The sequence below is a fragment of the Penicillium nucicola genome (assembly GCF_028828085.1).
Source record: "Penicillium nucicola strain IBT 29836 chromosome Unknown utg000002l, whole genome shotgun sequence".
NCBI lineage: Eukaryota > Fungi > Ascomycota > Eurotiomycetes > Eurotiales > Aspergillaceae > Penicillium > Penicillium nucicola.
Genome location: NW_026643126.1, coordinates 1,508,692 through 1,523,088, shown reverse-complemented (window position 1 = coordinate 1,523,088; position 14,397 = coordinate 1,508,692). Strand labels below are relative to the sequence as shown.

The 14,397-nt window shown below is 51.0% G+C and overlaps 7 protein-coding genes across 7 annotated transcripts; 4 read left to right on the top strand and 3 right to left on the bottom strand.

The window, feature by feature from the left end:
* Positions 1–222: 222 nt before the first annotated feature.
* On the top strand, positions 223–2,484 carry N7511_002338 (TRAPP III-specific subunit 85 family protein; the record flags this gene model as incomplete). The annotated part of the gene is made up of 1 exon (XM_057124763.1): positions 223–2,484. One exon carries the CDS (start codon positions 223–225, stop codon positions 2,482–2,484), a length of 2,262 nt encoding a protein of 753 aa, XP_056986922.1.
* A 260-nt stretch (positions 2,485–2,744) lies between these two features.
* Positions 2,745–4,454, top strand: N7511_002337 (putative vacuolar sorting protein SNF7 family protein; the record flags this gene model as incomplete). The annotated part of the gene is made up of 4 exons (XM_057124762.1): positions 2,745–2,794; positions 2,916–3,435; positions 3,508–3,702; positions 3,759–4,454. 4 exons carry the CDS (start codon positions 2,745–2,747, stop codon positions 4,452–4,454), a joined length of 1,461 nt encoding a protein of 486 aa, XP_056986921.1.
* Positions 4,455–4,546: 92 nt separating this feature from the next.
* Positions 4,547–5,865, bottom strand: rad18 (E3 ubiquitin-protein ligase RAD18; the record flags this gene model as incomplete). Its single annotated transcript, XM_057124761.1, has 3 exons — positions 4,547–5,108; positions 5,164–5,281; positions 5,331–5,865. 3 exons carry the CDS (start codon positions 5,863–5,865, stop codon positions 4,547–4,549), a joined length of 1,215 nt encoding a protein of 404 aa, XP_056986920.1.
* A 144-nt stretch (positions 5,866–6,009) lies between these two features.
* On the top strand, positions 6,010–7,679 carry N7511_002335 (uncharacterized protein; the record flags this gene model as incomplete). Its single annotated transcript, XM_057124760.1, has 8 exons — positions 6,010–6,060; positions 6,111–6,166; positions 6,222–6,463; positions 6,518–6,696; positions 6,754–7,066; positions 7,114–7,254; positions 7,304–7,480; positions 7,534–7,679. The coding sequence occupies 8 exons, from the start codon at positions 6,010–6,012 to the stop codon at positions 7,677–7,679; spliced, it is 1,305 nt and encodes a 434-aa protein (XP_056986919.1).
* A 347-nt stretch (positions 7,680–8,026) lies between these two features.
* N7511_002334 (glycoside hydrolase family 125 protein) lies at positions 8,027–9,685 on the top strand (the record flags this gene model as incomplete). Its single annotated transcript, XM_057124759.1, has 2 exons — positions 8,027–8,151; positions 8,206–9,685. The coding sequence occupies 2 exons, from the start codon at positions 8,027–8,029 to the stop codon at positions 9,683–9,685; spliced, it is 1,605 nt and encodes a 534-aa protein (XP_056986918.1).
* Positions 9,686–9,999: 314 nt separating this feature from the next.
* Positions 10,000–11,577, bottom strand: pex12 (ubiquitin-protein ligase peroxin 12; the record flags this gene model as incomplete). The annotated part of the gene is made up of 2 exons (XM_057124758.1): positions 10,000–11,423; positions 11,520–11,577. 2 exons carry the CDS (start codon positions 11,575–11,577, stop codon positions 10,000–10,002), a joined length of 1,482 nt encoding a protein of 493 aa, XP_056986917.1.
* A 577-nt stretch (positions 11,578–12,154) lies between these two features.
* Positions 12,155–14,203, bottom strand: N7511_002332 (RsfS/YbeB/iojap family protein; the record flags this gene model as incomplete). Its single annotated transcript, XM_057124757.1, has 1 exon — positions 12,155–14,203. One exon carries the CDS (start codon positions 14,201–14,203, stop codon positions 12,155–12,157), a length of 2,049 nt encoding a protein of 682 aa, XP_056986916.1.
* Positions 14,204–14,397: the final 194 nt, after the last annotated feature.

Here is a 14,397-nt window from a genome sequence, read left to right as displayed (position 1 = left end):
GTTCCAGCCTAGTGCTTGCTTGATTGCTTCGCTTCGTCTCTGCCAGCGCTTATCGGCCCGAATTTCTTAAATTGGCTTTCTCCTCCCCCAACAACGCCTCCGTGAAGCCGTGACAACAACTCTACTACACCCCAACAACTACACCCCGACCTCAGATCCCAGTCCATGGGGCCTGCCAATCAACTTCAATAGTACCATTATTTCACAGAACAGCGGTTGTCCATGACATCGCCCGGAGATGCTACTCCGGTCAAACCTCCGCCGTCCTTCTCCCCCGGCGTTGCTCGAGTCGCATCCCCATCACGATACCCGGAGGAGCATGAATCAACTCAGTCTATAGATGTCCAACTGGCTGAGACCCAGTCAACCTCATCATCAACCCCTCCTCTCTCAGCCACGATTTCCGACTTACCAATCCGCTCCGGTTCGCCGCACTCGCGTTCTGGGAGATCCTCCACCCCGCAATTAGCCAGGTCATCCATCGGTTCGCCTTTCGATGGACGGGCAGATGGTTCGGAAGATATAAGATCGTTGATCATTCGGTCCTTTTCACCTACGATCGCTGTACATGCATCCGAGGACACTGATGACTTGGTCAAGAACAAAGGGTTTCAGGGGGGATTTTGGGAGTTGATACGGCCGTTTGGAGAGACTGTTTCCGGCAAGGTGGTAATAAGGGATAGCATAGGCTCAAGCCGTGCTTGGGAAGACTATGGGGTGCGCTTTGTTAATTTCAAGGGGATCGGCAAGACCACGCCAAGCCGAGATTCCGGGCCGCTGGCGCAGATAGAGGAGGTACTCACGAAGCAGCTGGATTCTACAGAGGGGCTCATGGGTGCATCAATACGCACAAAGGATGTATTGGGATTCCCTAGCGCAACCCCCTTGTTCAAGTCGTACCTGCAACAACTTCTGTGCGCCTCACCCGCTGCGCCTCATGAGACATTCGGCCATCCCGTAGCCAATGTCATAGCCATCAGCTCTCGCAATCCAGCTCCACTGGAAACACTACGGCAGCTATATGCGGATAGTACGACTGGTGATAGGCACCTGCCCGGCTGGGTCCACCAAGAGTATCTTCGGTATTACGTGCTGGTCCACGATGAGGAACGAGATGATATCACAGAGTCTATCAAGCTTTACGACCAGATGAAGCGACACTTTGGGTTACATTGTCATCTTCTAAGGCTTCGGAGCAGTCAATGTGTCGTGACAGATGACGATAGTGTACAAGTTCCCCGATGCGAATGGCTCTCGCCTTCAGAGCATTTGTCGGGGGCTGGTGAAGCAGGCAAGTCTTTTCCAGGATACAGTCAGAACTCCGCTAACTTTCATTCAGAAACGTTGGTTGACCTCGGCACCGATGGCACGCCATACCTCTTTGATTCCGATGCAACTGCGATTAGGACTTTCATTCGGGAGCTAGTTGTGCAGTCTGTGATCCCATTCATGGAAAACAAGGTTGCTGTTTGGAATGACCAAGTTGCATCGCGGAGGCGTGGTATCAGTGGGAGGTTCATCTCAATGTCAAAGCGATGGGCTTTCGGGTCAAGTTCGCGTTCAAGCATGGGCTCGTCAAGTGGCGGAAACTATGATTCAACGCAGCATTTCTACACTCCGGATTCCCCGGAGGCTGTTTTGCGCAAAATGGCGGACTTTGCATTCATGCTTCGCGACTGGAAACTTTCAACGTCTACATATGAAATGATTCGATCAGACTTTGGAAACGACAAAGCGTGGAAATACCATGCTGGTGCCCACGAAATGTGCGCTGTCAGCATGCTTCTCAATCCACTGGCCACTTCTGCTAAGATCAAGCTTGATAGCGTGGATCAGTTATTCGAGACTGCCTGTTACTCGTATCTTACACGTTGTTCCGACGCGCCACATGCACTGCGTTGTCTTTCCCTAGCTGTCGAGCTTCTCAAATCTCGCGGCGGTTCAGCTACCGAGAGTGCAGCCAAATGGGCCATGCGGGTCATGGACTTTGGGCTGGTTGGCTCTGTGGGTCAGATCCTGTACACCGAAAGAGTAGCAGCTTGCTACGCATCAAAGACACCAATTGGTGCTGCGAAATGGGGTGGGCGTCGTCGCAAAGCCGGAATGTGGAGTACGCTGGCTGCAGATCAATGGCTCAAGGCGGGCAAGCCAACACTTGCTTCAGCCTGCCTCGAAGAAGCTGAACGTCTCTACGCTGACGTATTGGAGGCAGACGGTGTATTCCCAATGCCTGAGATGCAAAACTTCGTTGACAATCTGCGCCATGCTGTCAAAGTTGAATATCTTGAGGCTAGAGGATATGACTCTAGAGATAAATCTCCCACTGAAGACCCCCTTGATACTGAAGAGACCAGCGAAAAGCTTGACAAACGCAACCATCGCCGTTCTCTGATTGGACTCCCTGTGCAGCTGGATGCCGGAGCCCTCAATCCGCAGGAGCCTCGGATCCCTGAGAACCCGAATGATGACTTTGAACGAGCTTAAACTCATGACGGCCCTAATACATCCCCATAGCATATAACCATAGAATATCAGTCTGTTCAAACAGGAATTGTATCTCTGTATTTTCTAGCTAAGCCGTATACATCAAGAGCCTCACACCCTACGTCACGTGGGGCCGTTATCGATAAACCTTGTTGACAGAGCGACGGACGATCCCCCATGACCAAACCAAACATAGATTCCAAGGTTGACCGCTTATCTTGAGTGAGCTGCTCTCTTTTTCTTCTATATATTCAGCCACCATGAGTGATCTTCTCAAGTACATCCTCGACAACGAGGAAGCATTCCGCAGGTAAAGACCACAAACCTCCGAGCCCAAGTCCGGGCCTGTAACTCCAATCCAAAAGCGAAGCAGCCCACCAAATACACCAATACACGACAGAGAAGAAGATACTAACCCTTTCATTCCTCAGAAACCGCCTCCCATCCCTCTACTCCGATTTCACTCCTCAAAAGAAAACAAACCCAGACGGGTACGCCGTCAATGTCGCCGCATGGGAACAAGCCCTCAACAGAGCTGCAAAGCGCGGCTACACCTCGTCCCGCGGAGTCCGCGTACGTTCCGGATCAAACACCTCGTCAAAGAACAATGGTTCACAAGTGCAACGCAAGAAGACGGATCACCTCATTTTGCGGACAGATGAGTCCTTGCTAAGAGATCTGGAAAGTGCGGAGTGGGGGAGGCCCGTTGCACTGGGTACTGTCTTCGACGAGGCTATGCGCAAGCGCTCTATGATTCCTTTGGCTGTTTACAAGACTACTGCTGGGCTTTTTCAAAAAAACCAATGGAGGGTTATTGATCCTGGAGTTTTAAGTCCGTGGAATGTCATGAGTTGGGGCGTTAAACAGCTGAAAGGGTTTGTTATTGGGTCTGAGAGTGATTCGGCGCCGAAGTTGCAGGTTCAGGAGTTGGTTCTGGTGGAGAATTTGCAGGTATGATTCTTTGGGATTTAGCGGACTCTGCTTGGACTTGCTGGTTACTGATACCGGCGTTTTTCTCGACAGGAAGTAGCAGACTTGGCTGTGAAAAAGGCTACTGGTGGCAACCCCTCGAAGCTGGATCTGATATGCTCTAAAGAAAGTTTTGTTGAGGTGTTTTCTGGCATATTGAATGATGCTACAGAGTTATCAGATGCTGATTTTGATGTTCTATTGCTCTATTTGTCCCGCGACAGCGGTGATATTGCATATGATGGGAATGTAAGTTGGCCAGGTTGTATTTTGGCCATGATTTCCAGATACTGACATGTGAGTAGACAATCAAGTTCAAATCCGCAGGCGAGACGCCAGAGATCACACAACAAGATACGACAATCGCGTCTATCAAGAGCTTAGTTGCGACGATATCAAAACAAGCCGCAACTTTGGAGGCCAAGATCGTTGAGCTCAATACATCTGCAAAGACAGCGCTGGCGAACAAGAACCGCGTCTCGGCGCTAGCCGCTGTACGCTCAAAGAAGATGGCCGAGCAGAACCTCAAGCAGAGACTTGACACACTTATGCAGCTTGAGGAGGTTTATACCAAGATCGAACAAGCCGCCGGTCAGATTGAGATCGTACAGGTCATGCAGGCAAGTACCGGTGTTCTCCGCGGTCTTCACACAGAGATTGGTGGCACCGAGAGGGTTGAGGATATTATTGATGAGTTGCGTGAGGAGATGAGCAAGGTGGACGAAGTCGGCAGCATTATGAATGAAGCCGGCCCGGTCATCGATGAGGGAGAGATTGATGAGGAGCTCGAAGCCTTGGAGAAGGCTGACAGGGAGGTGCAGGAGAGGGAAGAAGCAGCGGCCACAGAGAAGAGACTGGCCGAGCTGGACAATGTCAAGCAAGCCTCCGACGAAGCTGCCCGTAAAGCAACGGCGGCCAAGAAGGTGGATGCTGAGCTTGCGGGCAGCATTGAGAGACTTTCCAATATGTCTGTTGAAGATCGCCCGATGCCCGCCAATTAAGGTACACCCTGTTCAAAAACAAGATCTGTCGTTCAAAGGCATAGCTCACTATTCAAGTGATTCGAATTCGGACTCCATTTCTCCATTTATAATCACCCGGAAAGGTCAATGGTATTATTCGCATCAGAGCCTTGGCTGTTTTGGATGCGAGCACCATTCGGTGGCAGTGCCTCGCTATGCTGTTGCGATGGAGCTTGTGCAGGCTCAGATAACCCGTCCAAAGCTGCACCAGGGATTGTGGATCTAACTTGTTGCTCACTCTTCTTCCGAGCATTCGCAATGAGTCGTTTGAAATCTTCGTCATGATTTGAAGACCACTCATTGGCGTTGAAGTCTTTGCGCATAACGTTGTTCGTCGAAACAAATGGTGATTGTGTGGCAGCATGTCCTCCCTGCGTCCGTTCCCAGATATCTAACTCGGAGAGCAATACCCGTTTCGACTTGGGATTTTTGGAATCGCAGTTCGCGTTCCACAGGTTCATCCACTCCGTATGGCGTCGCTGTAGAAGCTGTCTGGGACCCCACTCGGGGATACCGAGGTCCCGGAGCTTCTTGCGCAACGAGATGTCCTTCAAGATGGAATAATTTATGGCAGGGAGTCGATCGGGAGGTTTTCCTATGGTGAGGCCTTTCTGCGACGGGGCCATCAGTGACCTGCAATGTCAATTAGCATTCGTCTTATTAGACTTCAGTAATATGATCAACATACCCAAAAGTAGCTGGCTTTGCAGGCCGAGATTCCTCTTCTGTATGGACGTTTAGATGTCCGAAGACAGCTTCTTCCTTCATCTTTTGGGAACAGATTGGACATGCGACCATGCCATCTTCTATGAAATAATTAGACCGACTGTGACATACAAGACCACCGTGCCATACCAGGAATATATTCATCATCATCATCTTGGCTATCCTCAATAACCTCGGGAGTGATCTCAGAAGCAATCGGCTTTTCTACCGAGCTTCTTGTTCTTGAAGAACGTGTCTGTCGGCCTCGCGAGCTTGCCTCTTCAGCTTGTGCTTCCTCCTCTGCGACGCGGCTGACTTTTCGTTTCTTTTGCGCCGGCTGCTTATTATCGTCCTCGCGCTTTTGAAGGCGCTCCTTCTCTGCTCGCGCAAGACCCAGAACACTAGGCCTCGCCGTTATGAACGCGTCGACTAGCTCTTGCACGGCCCAGTTGCGGCGCAACTTCAGCTCTTGATCAGAGCTCCGACATGCGGGGCATTTCCCTTCGGTGCTGAGACAGCGACGAATACACAGCGAACAGAATGTATGGCTGCACGACGTGATCACTGGGTTATCGAAGAAGTCTTTGCAGACCTGACACCGGAGCGAAGATTCGAGAGGCGCAAGTAGCGACAAAGGTGTTCCCACCCAGTCGGTGGAATCAGGTAGGTCGAAAGATTGGTCCATTTTCGACAAGACCTCTCTACCTCAAGGTCGTTGCATCTCTGTAGAATCTCAGATGTCGACAAGGAGTGGAGTGCGCCAAGACCCGCTGACTGATACGCGTTAAGTGGTTTGGGCACGCGTCGGAGCAACTTGCAATTCACAACGATGGACTCCAAGCTGTTTCTGGCGGAGAATGTGCTCAATGAGCGACAGGCCGTATGTTATTCTCACATTCGATTTGACGTTCATATTCTGACGGGGAACAGGTGACTTATCGCTCATTGAGCCGTGCGCTCAAGGTTCACGCCAATCGAGCCAAACAGTATGTCTACACACTCGATGAAGGGCCCGCAGATACTGACAGCTTGATCATTTAGAATTCTCTACGATTTTCACCGCAGTGAGAATGCGAAGAAGCCACAGACCGTTCATGCGACCTACGTCATCTCCGGCATCCAAAAAGCGCCAGAGCCAGCTTCAAGAAACGGCCATGCCAACGACGAGGATGAGATGATGCAGAGTAGCCCTTACTTGCCCAGCTCCATGCCGAATCAGGATGCATCTTCAGACACCGCCCACATTGCATCAATCATCTTAGCGCGTGAAGAAGATTTAGAAGGTACGCTGGTCCGACAATTTGAACGATAGACTGAATACTGAATGAATGGTGCAGATGCAAAGTCAACATTCCAGTCAATCTCTATGATTCATATCTACAGCCTAGAACCTACACCGCTTCCTGATCTAAACGTACTGGTCGATGTCAATCGGGAGATTGCGATCAAGTATGCGCAGGAAGATCCTATGGAGTGTGGAAAGCAATGGGGCATGATTCAGAACAGGAATGTCAAGGTATGGCTCCATAACTCTCACGGCTGCTCTACATGATCTAATGAGTATTCTTTTTAGCGGAGAACTGGTGCGCGCCCGCCTCCACCTGCAGCTGCGAAAGCTCCGGCTCCGGCTGCCAAGGTATCAAAGCCTTCTACCGAGTCAACAGTACCGGCCAAACGGCCTTTGCAAAATGAGACTGCTTCCGTTAAAGTCGAACCCAAGACCGAAGAATCCAAGTCTCAGCCATCTTCAGGCGCAAACTCCCAGTCATCTTCAAAGCCCGCCGCAAAAGCTGCGCCTTCCAAGAAAGGCAACTTGTTCAGTTCATTTGCTAAGGCGAAGCCCAAACCAAAGACAGCCGCCCCCGCAGAAACTCCTGCGCAAGATGGTCAGTCAACCCTGTGCAGCATTGAAACATTGGCTAACACAACACAGTCGTGCTTGACGATGCTTCTGAAGAAGAACCCGAAGAACTATTCCCCGATAGCGGTGACAAAGCTGCTGCTGCGAACCGTGAAAGCAGAAAAGAACGCGAAGAAAAGCTAAAGAAAATGATGGACGATGACGAGGCCGACGGTATGTGTCGAATTGCTACTGAAATCGTAAACCTTCTAACATGTACAAGACGAAGAAATGCCCGATGCCGAGGAGGAACCCTCTCGCGAACCTACACCTGTCGAACAACCCCCGCCATCCAAGCCAGCAGAACTTAAGGAAGAAGTCACCGTGCAAGGTGGGCGGCGACGAGGCAAGCGACAAGTCATGAAGAAGAAGACGGTCAAGGATGAGGAAGGTTATCTAGGTCCGTGGCACCCGCTGAGGCCCATGAATGTATTTTTTACTAACCTCTCTCAGTCACTCGGGAAGAAGCGTCGTGGGAGTCCTTCTCCGAAGATGAGCCGGCGCCCAAGAAGAAGCCAGCAGTCAATGTGCCCAAGGCTAAGGCCGGTAAAGCGGGCCAGGGTCAAGGTAATATCATGTCTTTCTTTGGAAAGAAATGACCTTAATACTAACTCCGTACACCTACTCAATATCATATTTTCCATCTTGTCGTGTCATCTTGGCTACCCTAAGGTACGGCAGTATACAAGTAGAATTGCCCAAATAGGAAATTCAACCATGTTGATCTTCTCCGCAGTGGAGAAGGAGACATCCGTGCCTTGACCGATGTCACCTCAATTCGCAGTTGTAAACACTGAAAATATAGTCCGGGCTACATTGCATATCATTTGCCTATGTTGTGGAATGTGACCCTGCCCCCAGTTGCAAGATGTCCCCTCTTATTTAACGTTACCCCAGCTTCCCCCCACAACTTCCTCCTTGCTTCGACTATCACCAAACAAAGACCATGACTCGCTCAGTCATTCTCACAGCGTCACTGCTGGGCCTTGCCAATGCTCTGCCGGGTCGCGATGACCCAGCTATTTTAAAACGAGCTTGCCCGGACTACGTTTCATATGCGTCAACGCCGCAGTAAGTACCTCCCCACCAGGAAGCACACGAACAATTGCTCACTATATATGACAGCGCACCTTATAGTGAAGGGCCCTTGAAGCTTCCCTTCCAGCGTCCTGCAGAGGCATGTCGAACATTTTCATCACCCGCTGTGGAGAAGGTGATTGACGATATCACCGCGCGCCTAACGGACAAAGACCTGGCCCAGCTGTTCCGCAATGCCTACCCCAACACTCTGGACACAACTATTAAATGGCACACCAACGGATCCAGCACCTCCACCAAGCGTGTCAGGGCACAATCCGGCGCGCAGTGGACAGGCACGCAGACCTTTGTCGTGACAGGCGATATCAACGCCGAGTGGCTGCGCGACTCGACCAACCAGCTCACAAATTACCAAGCCCTAGCGTCAAAAGACCCAAGCCTATACTCCCTCATCCTTGGAGCTATCAACACCCAGTCCGAGTTCGTCATCCAGAACCCATACTGTAATGCCTTCCAGCCGCCCTCACTCAGCGGCATTAAGCCAGAAAATAGTACTCAGCAAGACCAAGTTCACCCGGCCTACGAAAAGTCCTTTGTCTTCGAATGCAAATACGAGCTTGACTCACTGGCTCATTTCCTCCTCCTCGGCACAGAGTTCCACGAGAACACCGGCTCAACCGATTTTCTGACAGACCGCTGGTACAAAGCTTTACAAACTGTACTGAGCACCATAGACGAGCAGTCCCAACCAACCTTTGACTCAAAGAACCAATTCGTCACAAACGCATACACATTCCAGCGCCAGACGAACATCGGCACTGAAACCCTTAACCTGGGAGGCGTAGGCAACCCCCTAAACAGCGGAACAGGTCTCATCCGCAGCGCTTTCCGTCCCAGCGACGATGCTACAATTTTCGGCTTTTTTATCCCACCCAACGCAATGATGTCCGTCCAGCTCCAGAAAACAGCAAAGGTCATCAAAGCAGCCGGCGGGCCAGATGATCTAGTCAAAGACCTACAACAGCGCGGCGAGAACCTAGCCAAGGCAGTCCACGACCACGGTATCGTCCAGCACCCCACCTACGGCGACGTCTACGCCTTCGAGGTAGACGGCTACGGCTCGCGCGTCCTGATGGATGACGCTAATATCCCATCGCTGCTCGCTCTTCCATACCTCGGGTTCCTGGATAAATCAGACCCGGTCTACCAGAACACCCGCAAGATGATCACCTCCAAATCCGGGAATCCTTATTACCTGGAGGGTCCGGCGTTCTATGGTATTGGCGGTCCGCATGCTGGTCTTGAGAATGCTTGGCCTATGTCTTTGCTCGTTGCGGCTATGACTTCTGATGACGATGATGAGATTTTGGCGAATATCAACCTTGTCCGAGATTCGAGCTTGCTCGGTCTTGTTCATGAGTCTATTAATGTTACTAATATCAAGGATTATACTCGTCCTTGGTTTTCGTGGGCTAATTCTGTCTTTGCCCAAACTATTCTTAAGGTTGCTGCTGAGAAGCCGCATCTGATCTTTGGGGAGGGGGCTCAGGCTTATACTGTGTCATAGGCTTCGGGGCTTGTTTTGGGCTTTGGTTTGACTAAGGAGATGTGAAGCGTAATGCCTTGTTTGGCAATTCATTGTTATTGAAATCAAACTAATTTCATATGTGAGTAGTGGGACAACAACTTTACCTCCTAGTCTACAGCCAGAAGCATGTCTATGGTACAAATCATTGGATTGAGACCTAATGTTTTCTACTTCATGCCTCTCGTATTTTCAGTTAACTTGGGTAGATTCATCGTCATATATAGTCCTCACTGATCGTGTGTTTTGTACAATTCTCACGAGTATATAATAACAAATGGGATATAAAGTAACAATTAAATCAACACTCTCCGCAAGCCCTCCGTACCTCCAAGCACTCTTCGGCCAGTGACAGGGCATCTTCCCCTGCCACTCTCCCATTTACCAGAGCGCTTCCGAGGACCCTTGGGCTCGGAGTCATCTCCAGAATCCTTCTTAGAGTCTTCATCGTCACCCGTAATTTCCTCTTCCCATGGCGCACCAGCACCCTCGCCAGCCATAAAGTCCAGCTGGCGTTGATGCTCACCATTCAGCCAGTGGAAAATGCACACGTAGCAGAAAACATATCCTGTCTGGCATGCAGTCGGGTTAACGAGCTGGCCCATACAGACAGGACAAGTATTTGCACTCGAGGGATCAGCCGGAGGCAAAGATACAGTATATATGGGAAGATAAGAGGTAGCAGAGATAGGAGGCTTATGACGACGGGGAGACTTAAGCGCTGGTTTTAAATCAGCAGCGCTCTTCTTCTCCTGCTCCGCCTGCTTCTTGGCCTTCTCTTTCTCATCTGACAATTTCCGTCGTTCAGCTGGGGATGTGAGGCCCGCAACGACGGGAGCGGGCAGGTCCAAGACCTCGGTTGCCTTGCGGGCAAGCTGTCGCGAGAAATCACTTGCATGCCACCATTCCAAGAATTTGAGGGCGAAGATAGATGCGGGAAGGAAATACCGCAACGAGGTCAGCGCTTGTGTATGGAGGTTCTGGGGGCTTAGAAGACCCAGCAAACCACCGCCAGGTCGCTGAGAACGGCTAGCGCCAGGGCCCGGCTTAGGATTTAGCACTGCGGCAATGGCGCGGTGGTCTGCGGCGCCAAGGCGGCGAATGCGCGTACCGATCAGCCATAGGAATGGCGATGAGTACTTTGTGTTATCGAATAGGTAGGCGAGATTGAACGCCAGAACGGAGAAGTAGTACGCAGCGTTGATGGACGGGTAGACTTTGCGTAGGAACCACTTGTAGAAGTGGAAGATGCGCTGGCGCAGCGACGGGTTGGCCGGCAGGTCGTCGCTGGGGTTGTATCGGGGGCCACCGCCCATGACCAGGGATGCCTGTGGCGCAGCGTGGATATCATATCCTTCGTCAAGTTTGCGCTTTAGATAGGGAATTCCGACCATGACGAAGAGGTTCTTCCATATGTCTGTGGAGTGTAATTTGAGAGCCTCACGCACAGGGCCAGCAGCGCCGACCTGGGCGCGCGGGATCTCGCCATTCTTGGTGCGAAGGACACGTTCACGTTTAAGAGAGTAAAAGTTCTCTGTGAAGGAGCCACCGAACGTACGGAGGTAGTATCTTTCGACTATTAATGAGAGAAGGGCGTAGACTTCGTCATAGGAATTAAGGATCCGGAGGAGGTATCGCGGGTGACGGTGTGTTGCGACTGCGAGGAGATAGCGTAGAGATGGAGGGAGGAGATCGGATAGCTGCTGTTCAGCGAGGAGTTCTGTCGCGTGCGAGTTCGGTGTTAGCGATTCCACTGTATGGGGGGTTCCCCGTGTCTGGGGTCCATCTCCGCGGGGAAGTGGCATTCGTCACTTACCGAAGAGCGACGGCTTGTGCTCATCGAACTCCTGTTGTAGACTAGGAAGATACTCCATCGTCAGGGGCAGTCATCATCGGGAGAGTCAGAGGTTGGAGGTTGAAGATGGAGGAGAGATGGAGGTCACGCCGGAATGATCGTCTGCCGAGGCTCAACTTATCCGAGCTGACTACAGGCCTCAAGTAGCCTCTTCACTGCTTAAGGCTATCCTACGTACATCATGAACCTTTAGTGTTCAAGTGTTATAGCATGTTAAATGTGATCAAACCGCATATCAACTTCATTGATTCTAACAAAAAAGAACCTAGGGACATAAGATACAAGCGCTAAATTACTGTATGACTGATATATGGCGTTTTAGCACTTGGGGTTTGCTTTTGAGTAATTAACTTTATATAACGCCAATAGTATGATGAAGCATACAGAACCCCCTGGATCTTACGAGAATTGCAAGACTTGGTCAAGGATTGCCGAATGGGCGTCACAGTGAAAGTGCCTCAAAGCGAGTGCTGCACTGAAGATGACCGAGAAAAAGAGCTGGAATTTACGAAAATCAAAAACAACCAGGGGATGTGACTGATAATATTATACATGCAGAATTTATGCTAGATTATGGTACAGATCCTCTTCGTCATTCAGGCTTCGAGGGCAAGGGCCTCTTGACAATTAGTCCATAGGGGCATATAGAAACTCTGAGGCCCATCTTCATGCTCACGCTCGTGAATCACTGGGTCGGCGACCAAGATGCAATGCATGATGGCGGGAACAATTAGGCCTTGAAGTTCGATGGCAGGAGATTCCTCGGTCAGCAGCGGGATGGCAAGAGAGAGGCACATGCGGGCTCGTCGTTCATCGCCCAGGTCGGCGTGCAGCTGGAACAGCTGAACGTAATCGTCTTGTGTACGACTGAGGTTTTTCAGGGGAAACTGGTTCCACAATCGCCAGAAACCATCGTGGTCTCCGCATTTGAAAAGCGTGACCATGAGCTTGCGAGCTTCGCTTGCATCGAATGGAACATTGGCGGCCGCGACAATCTTGGTCAACCGAGACAGAATTCGTTCCTGGGACTCAGTCCGCTGAGTAGTAGACGATGGCTGTGAAGCTCCTTCCTCAGGCAATACACTTGGTGTGACGACCGTCTGGTAGAGGATGTTGAACATTCTCATGTTAAGGATCGGAACGCCGCGTAGGCTGAGACGATCCAGTACATTCAAGGCAAGCTCCATATCACTCTCGGGAAGATCAGATGCAAGTTCCCCGGGGCTCGTACCGAGTGGTTTCGGGGCCAGTAAGGCAGAGACCACATCAAATCCAATGTCGTCCGGCAGATCATGGCCATTCTGAAGAAAATCAGAAAAGGCACTGAACAGGGAATCTTTACTGTAAGCCGGGTGCTGTCGAGACACTGCAATTGACAGCAACTTTAATCGAAGGATAGCCTTCTCCTGGGCGGAGCTTTTGGAAGCGTGATTGTTATAAAACAGCCTTAGAAAAAGGGTGGAAGTGTGATCGCCTGGGCCACTTCCAAGCTCGCTTCGAGCATTTTCAGCTGGGAGCTCGCTGAGGGTCTGGAGCAAAGACGCCGGTGTCATTTGGGATGCAACAGCTTCTGCATTGCGGGCGGTTGGTGAAGCTCCCATGATTGGAAAAGCAGCTCCTAGGTCAGACTCAATAGAGCTCATTTCGGGAAATCTCAGTCGTCGCATGGTATGAAAGCTTCTTTTTTGGTTGGGAGAGGATCCGAAACCATCGGACATGGACCGGGGAAGTGCAGAGCTAGGCTTGGAAGAATTGTTCACTTGAACGTTCTTTCGAACTTCGCGGGCCAAAGTAGCTTCCCAGAGACCATCTAGATCAACATCGGCACGCTTCTCCTCCGTGAAGATCTGGACAACTACGTTGGTCCCAAGCTCGATACTGCCAAATCCTTCAAAGCCAGCATCGCTAAGCTGTGTCTTAGAGATAGAATCTTTGTCTACCACTCCGGCGTTAACACAGATCCAACCGGTGGTGATCCCATCGTCCTTTTCGTCGATCATTGCGCCTGCGGCGGCGGCAGCGCGCGCTCGTTTGGCTTTGCGGCGGAGTTTGATCTTCAGCTCGTTGCGTCCAAGCAATCCATCAGCGTATGGGGACAGTTTGTATTGGCTTCGTAGCCAGCGGCAGAGGCGATCAGCAGAAACATTCAAGTGCTTCACACTACGAGCAGTTCCAACTATCATGATCACATTGGCACCGAGGGCCGCGGGAATTTCGAGGCCGCGTAGGTCATATAGCTTGAGACCATCGAGACCAAGGTCTTTGTAGGTATATTCCAAAAGAGTGGACAGCATCTCTGGGGAGTCTTCTGGGATATCGGGAAGATGGGCTTCGGCCAACGGACGGTCCTCGACCGGCGTCTCCTCCTGCAGATACCAAGGAACATGCTGTGATGAGGCCGGCGCACTGCTTTCGGTCGGGGCCGGTGTTTCTTCTGATTCAGCTAGATGGGCATCAAGCTGATGCGCAGTTGGAGGACGATCGGATCGCAGTGAGCTTAGCGCGGAGAAAGCTTTAGGGTTAGGGATCGAACGAAGAGGAAGAGAGTATCGCGGCAGTCTAACGCCGGAGACGGAGACAAAAGACCGTAGCACCTCGTGGCGGCATGATTGGCATACAGCCCCTCGTAAAAGAGCTCTACTCATAGTGAAGATGTTGAAACGAGAAAGTGAGGAAATCCGGAAGTCCTGTTTGCTGATGATATCAACGATAGCAGTGCCAAACAGTGCAAACAGCTGAGTCATCCAAAAAAAGATTCTCGGAGGGGCAAAAGTTACAAATCCACGATAACCAGACTCGAGTCGCAGACTCTATACAACGCTCACTTTTTCTTCTTTTC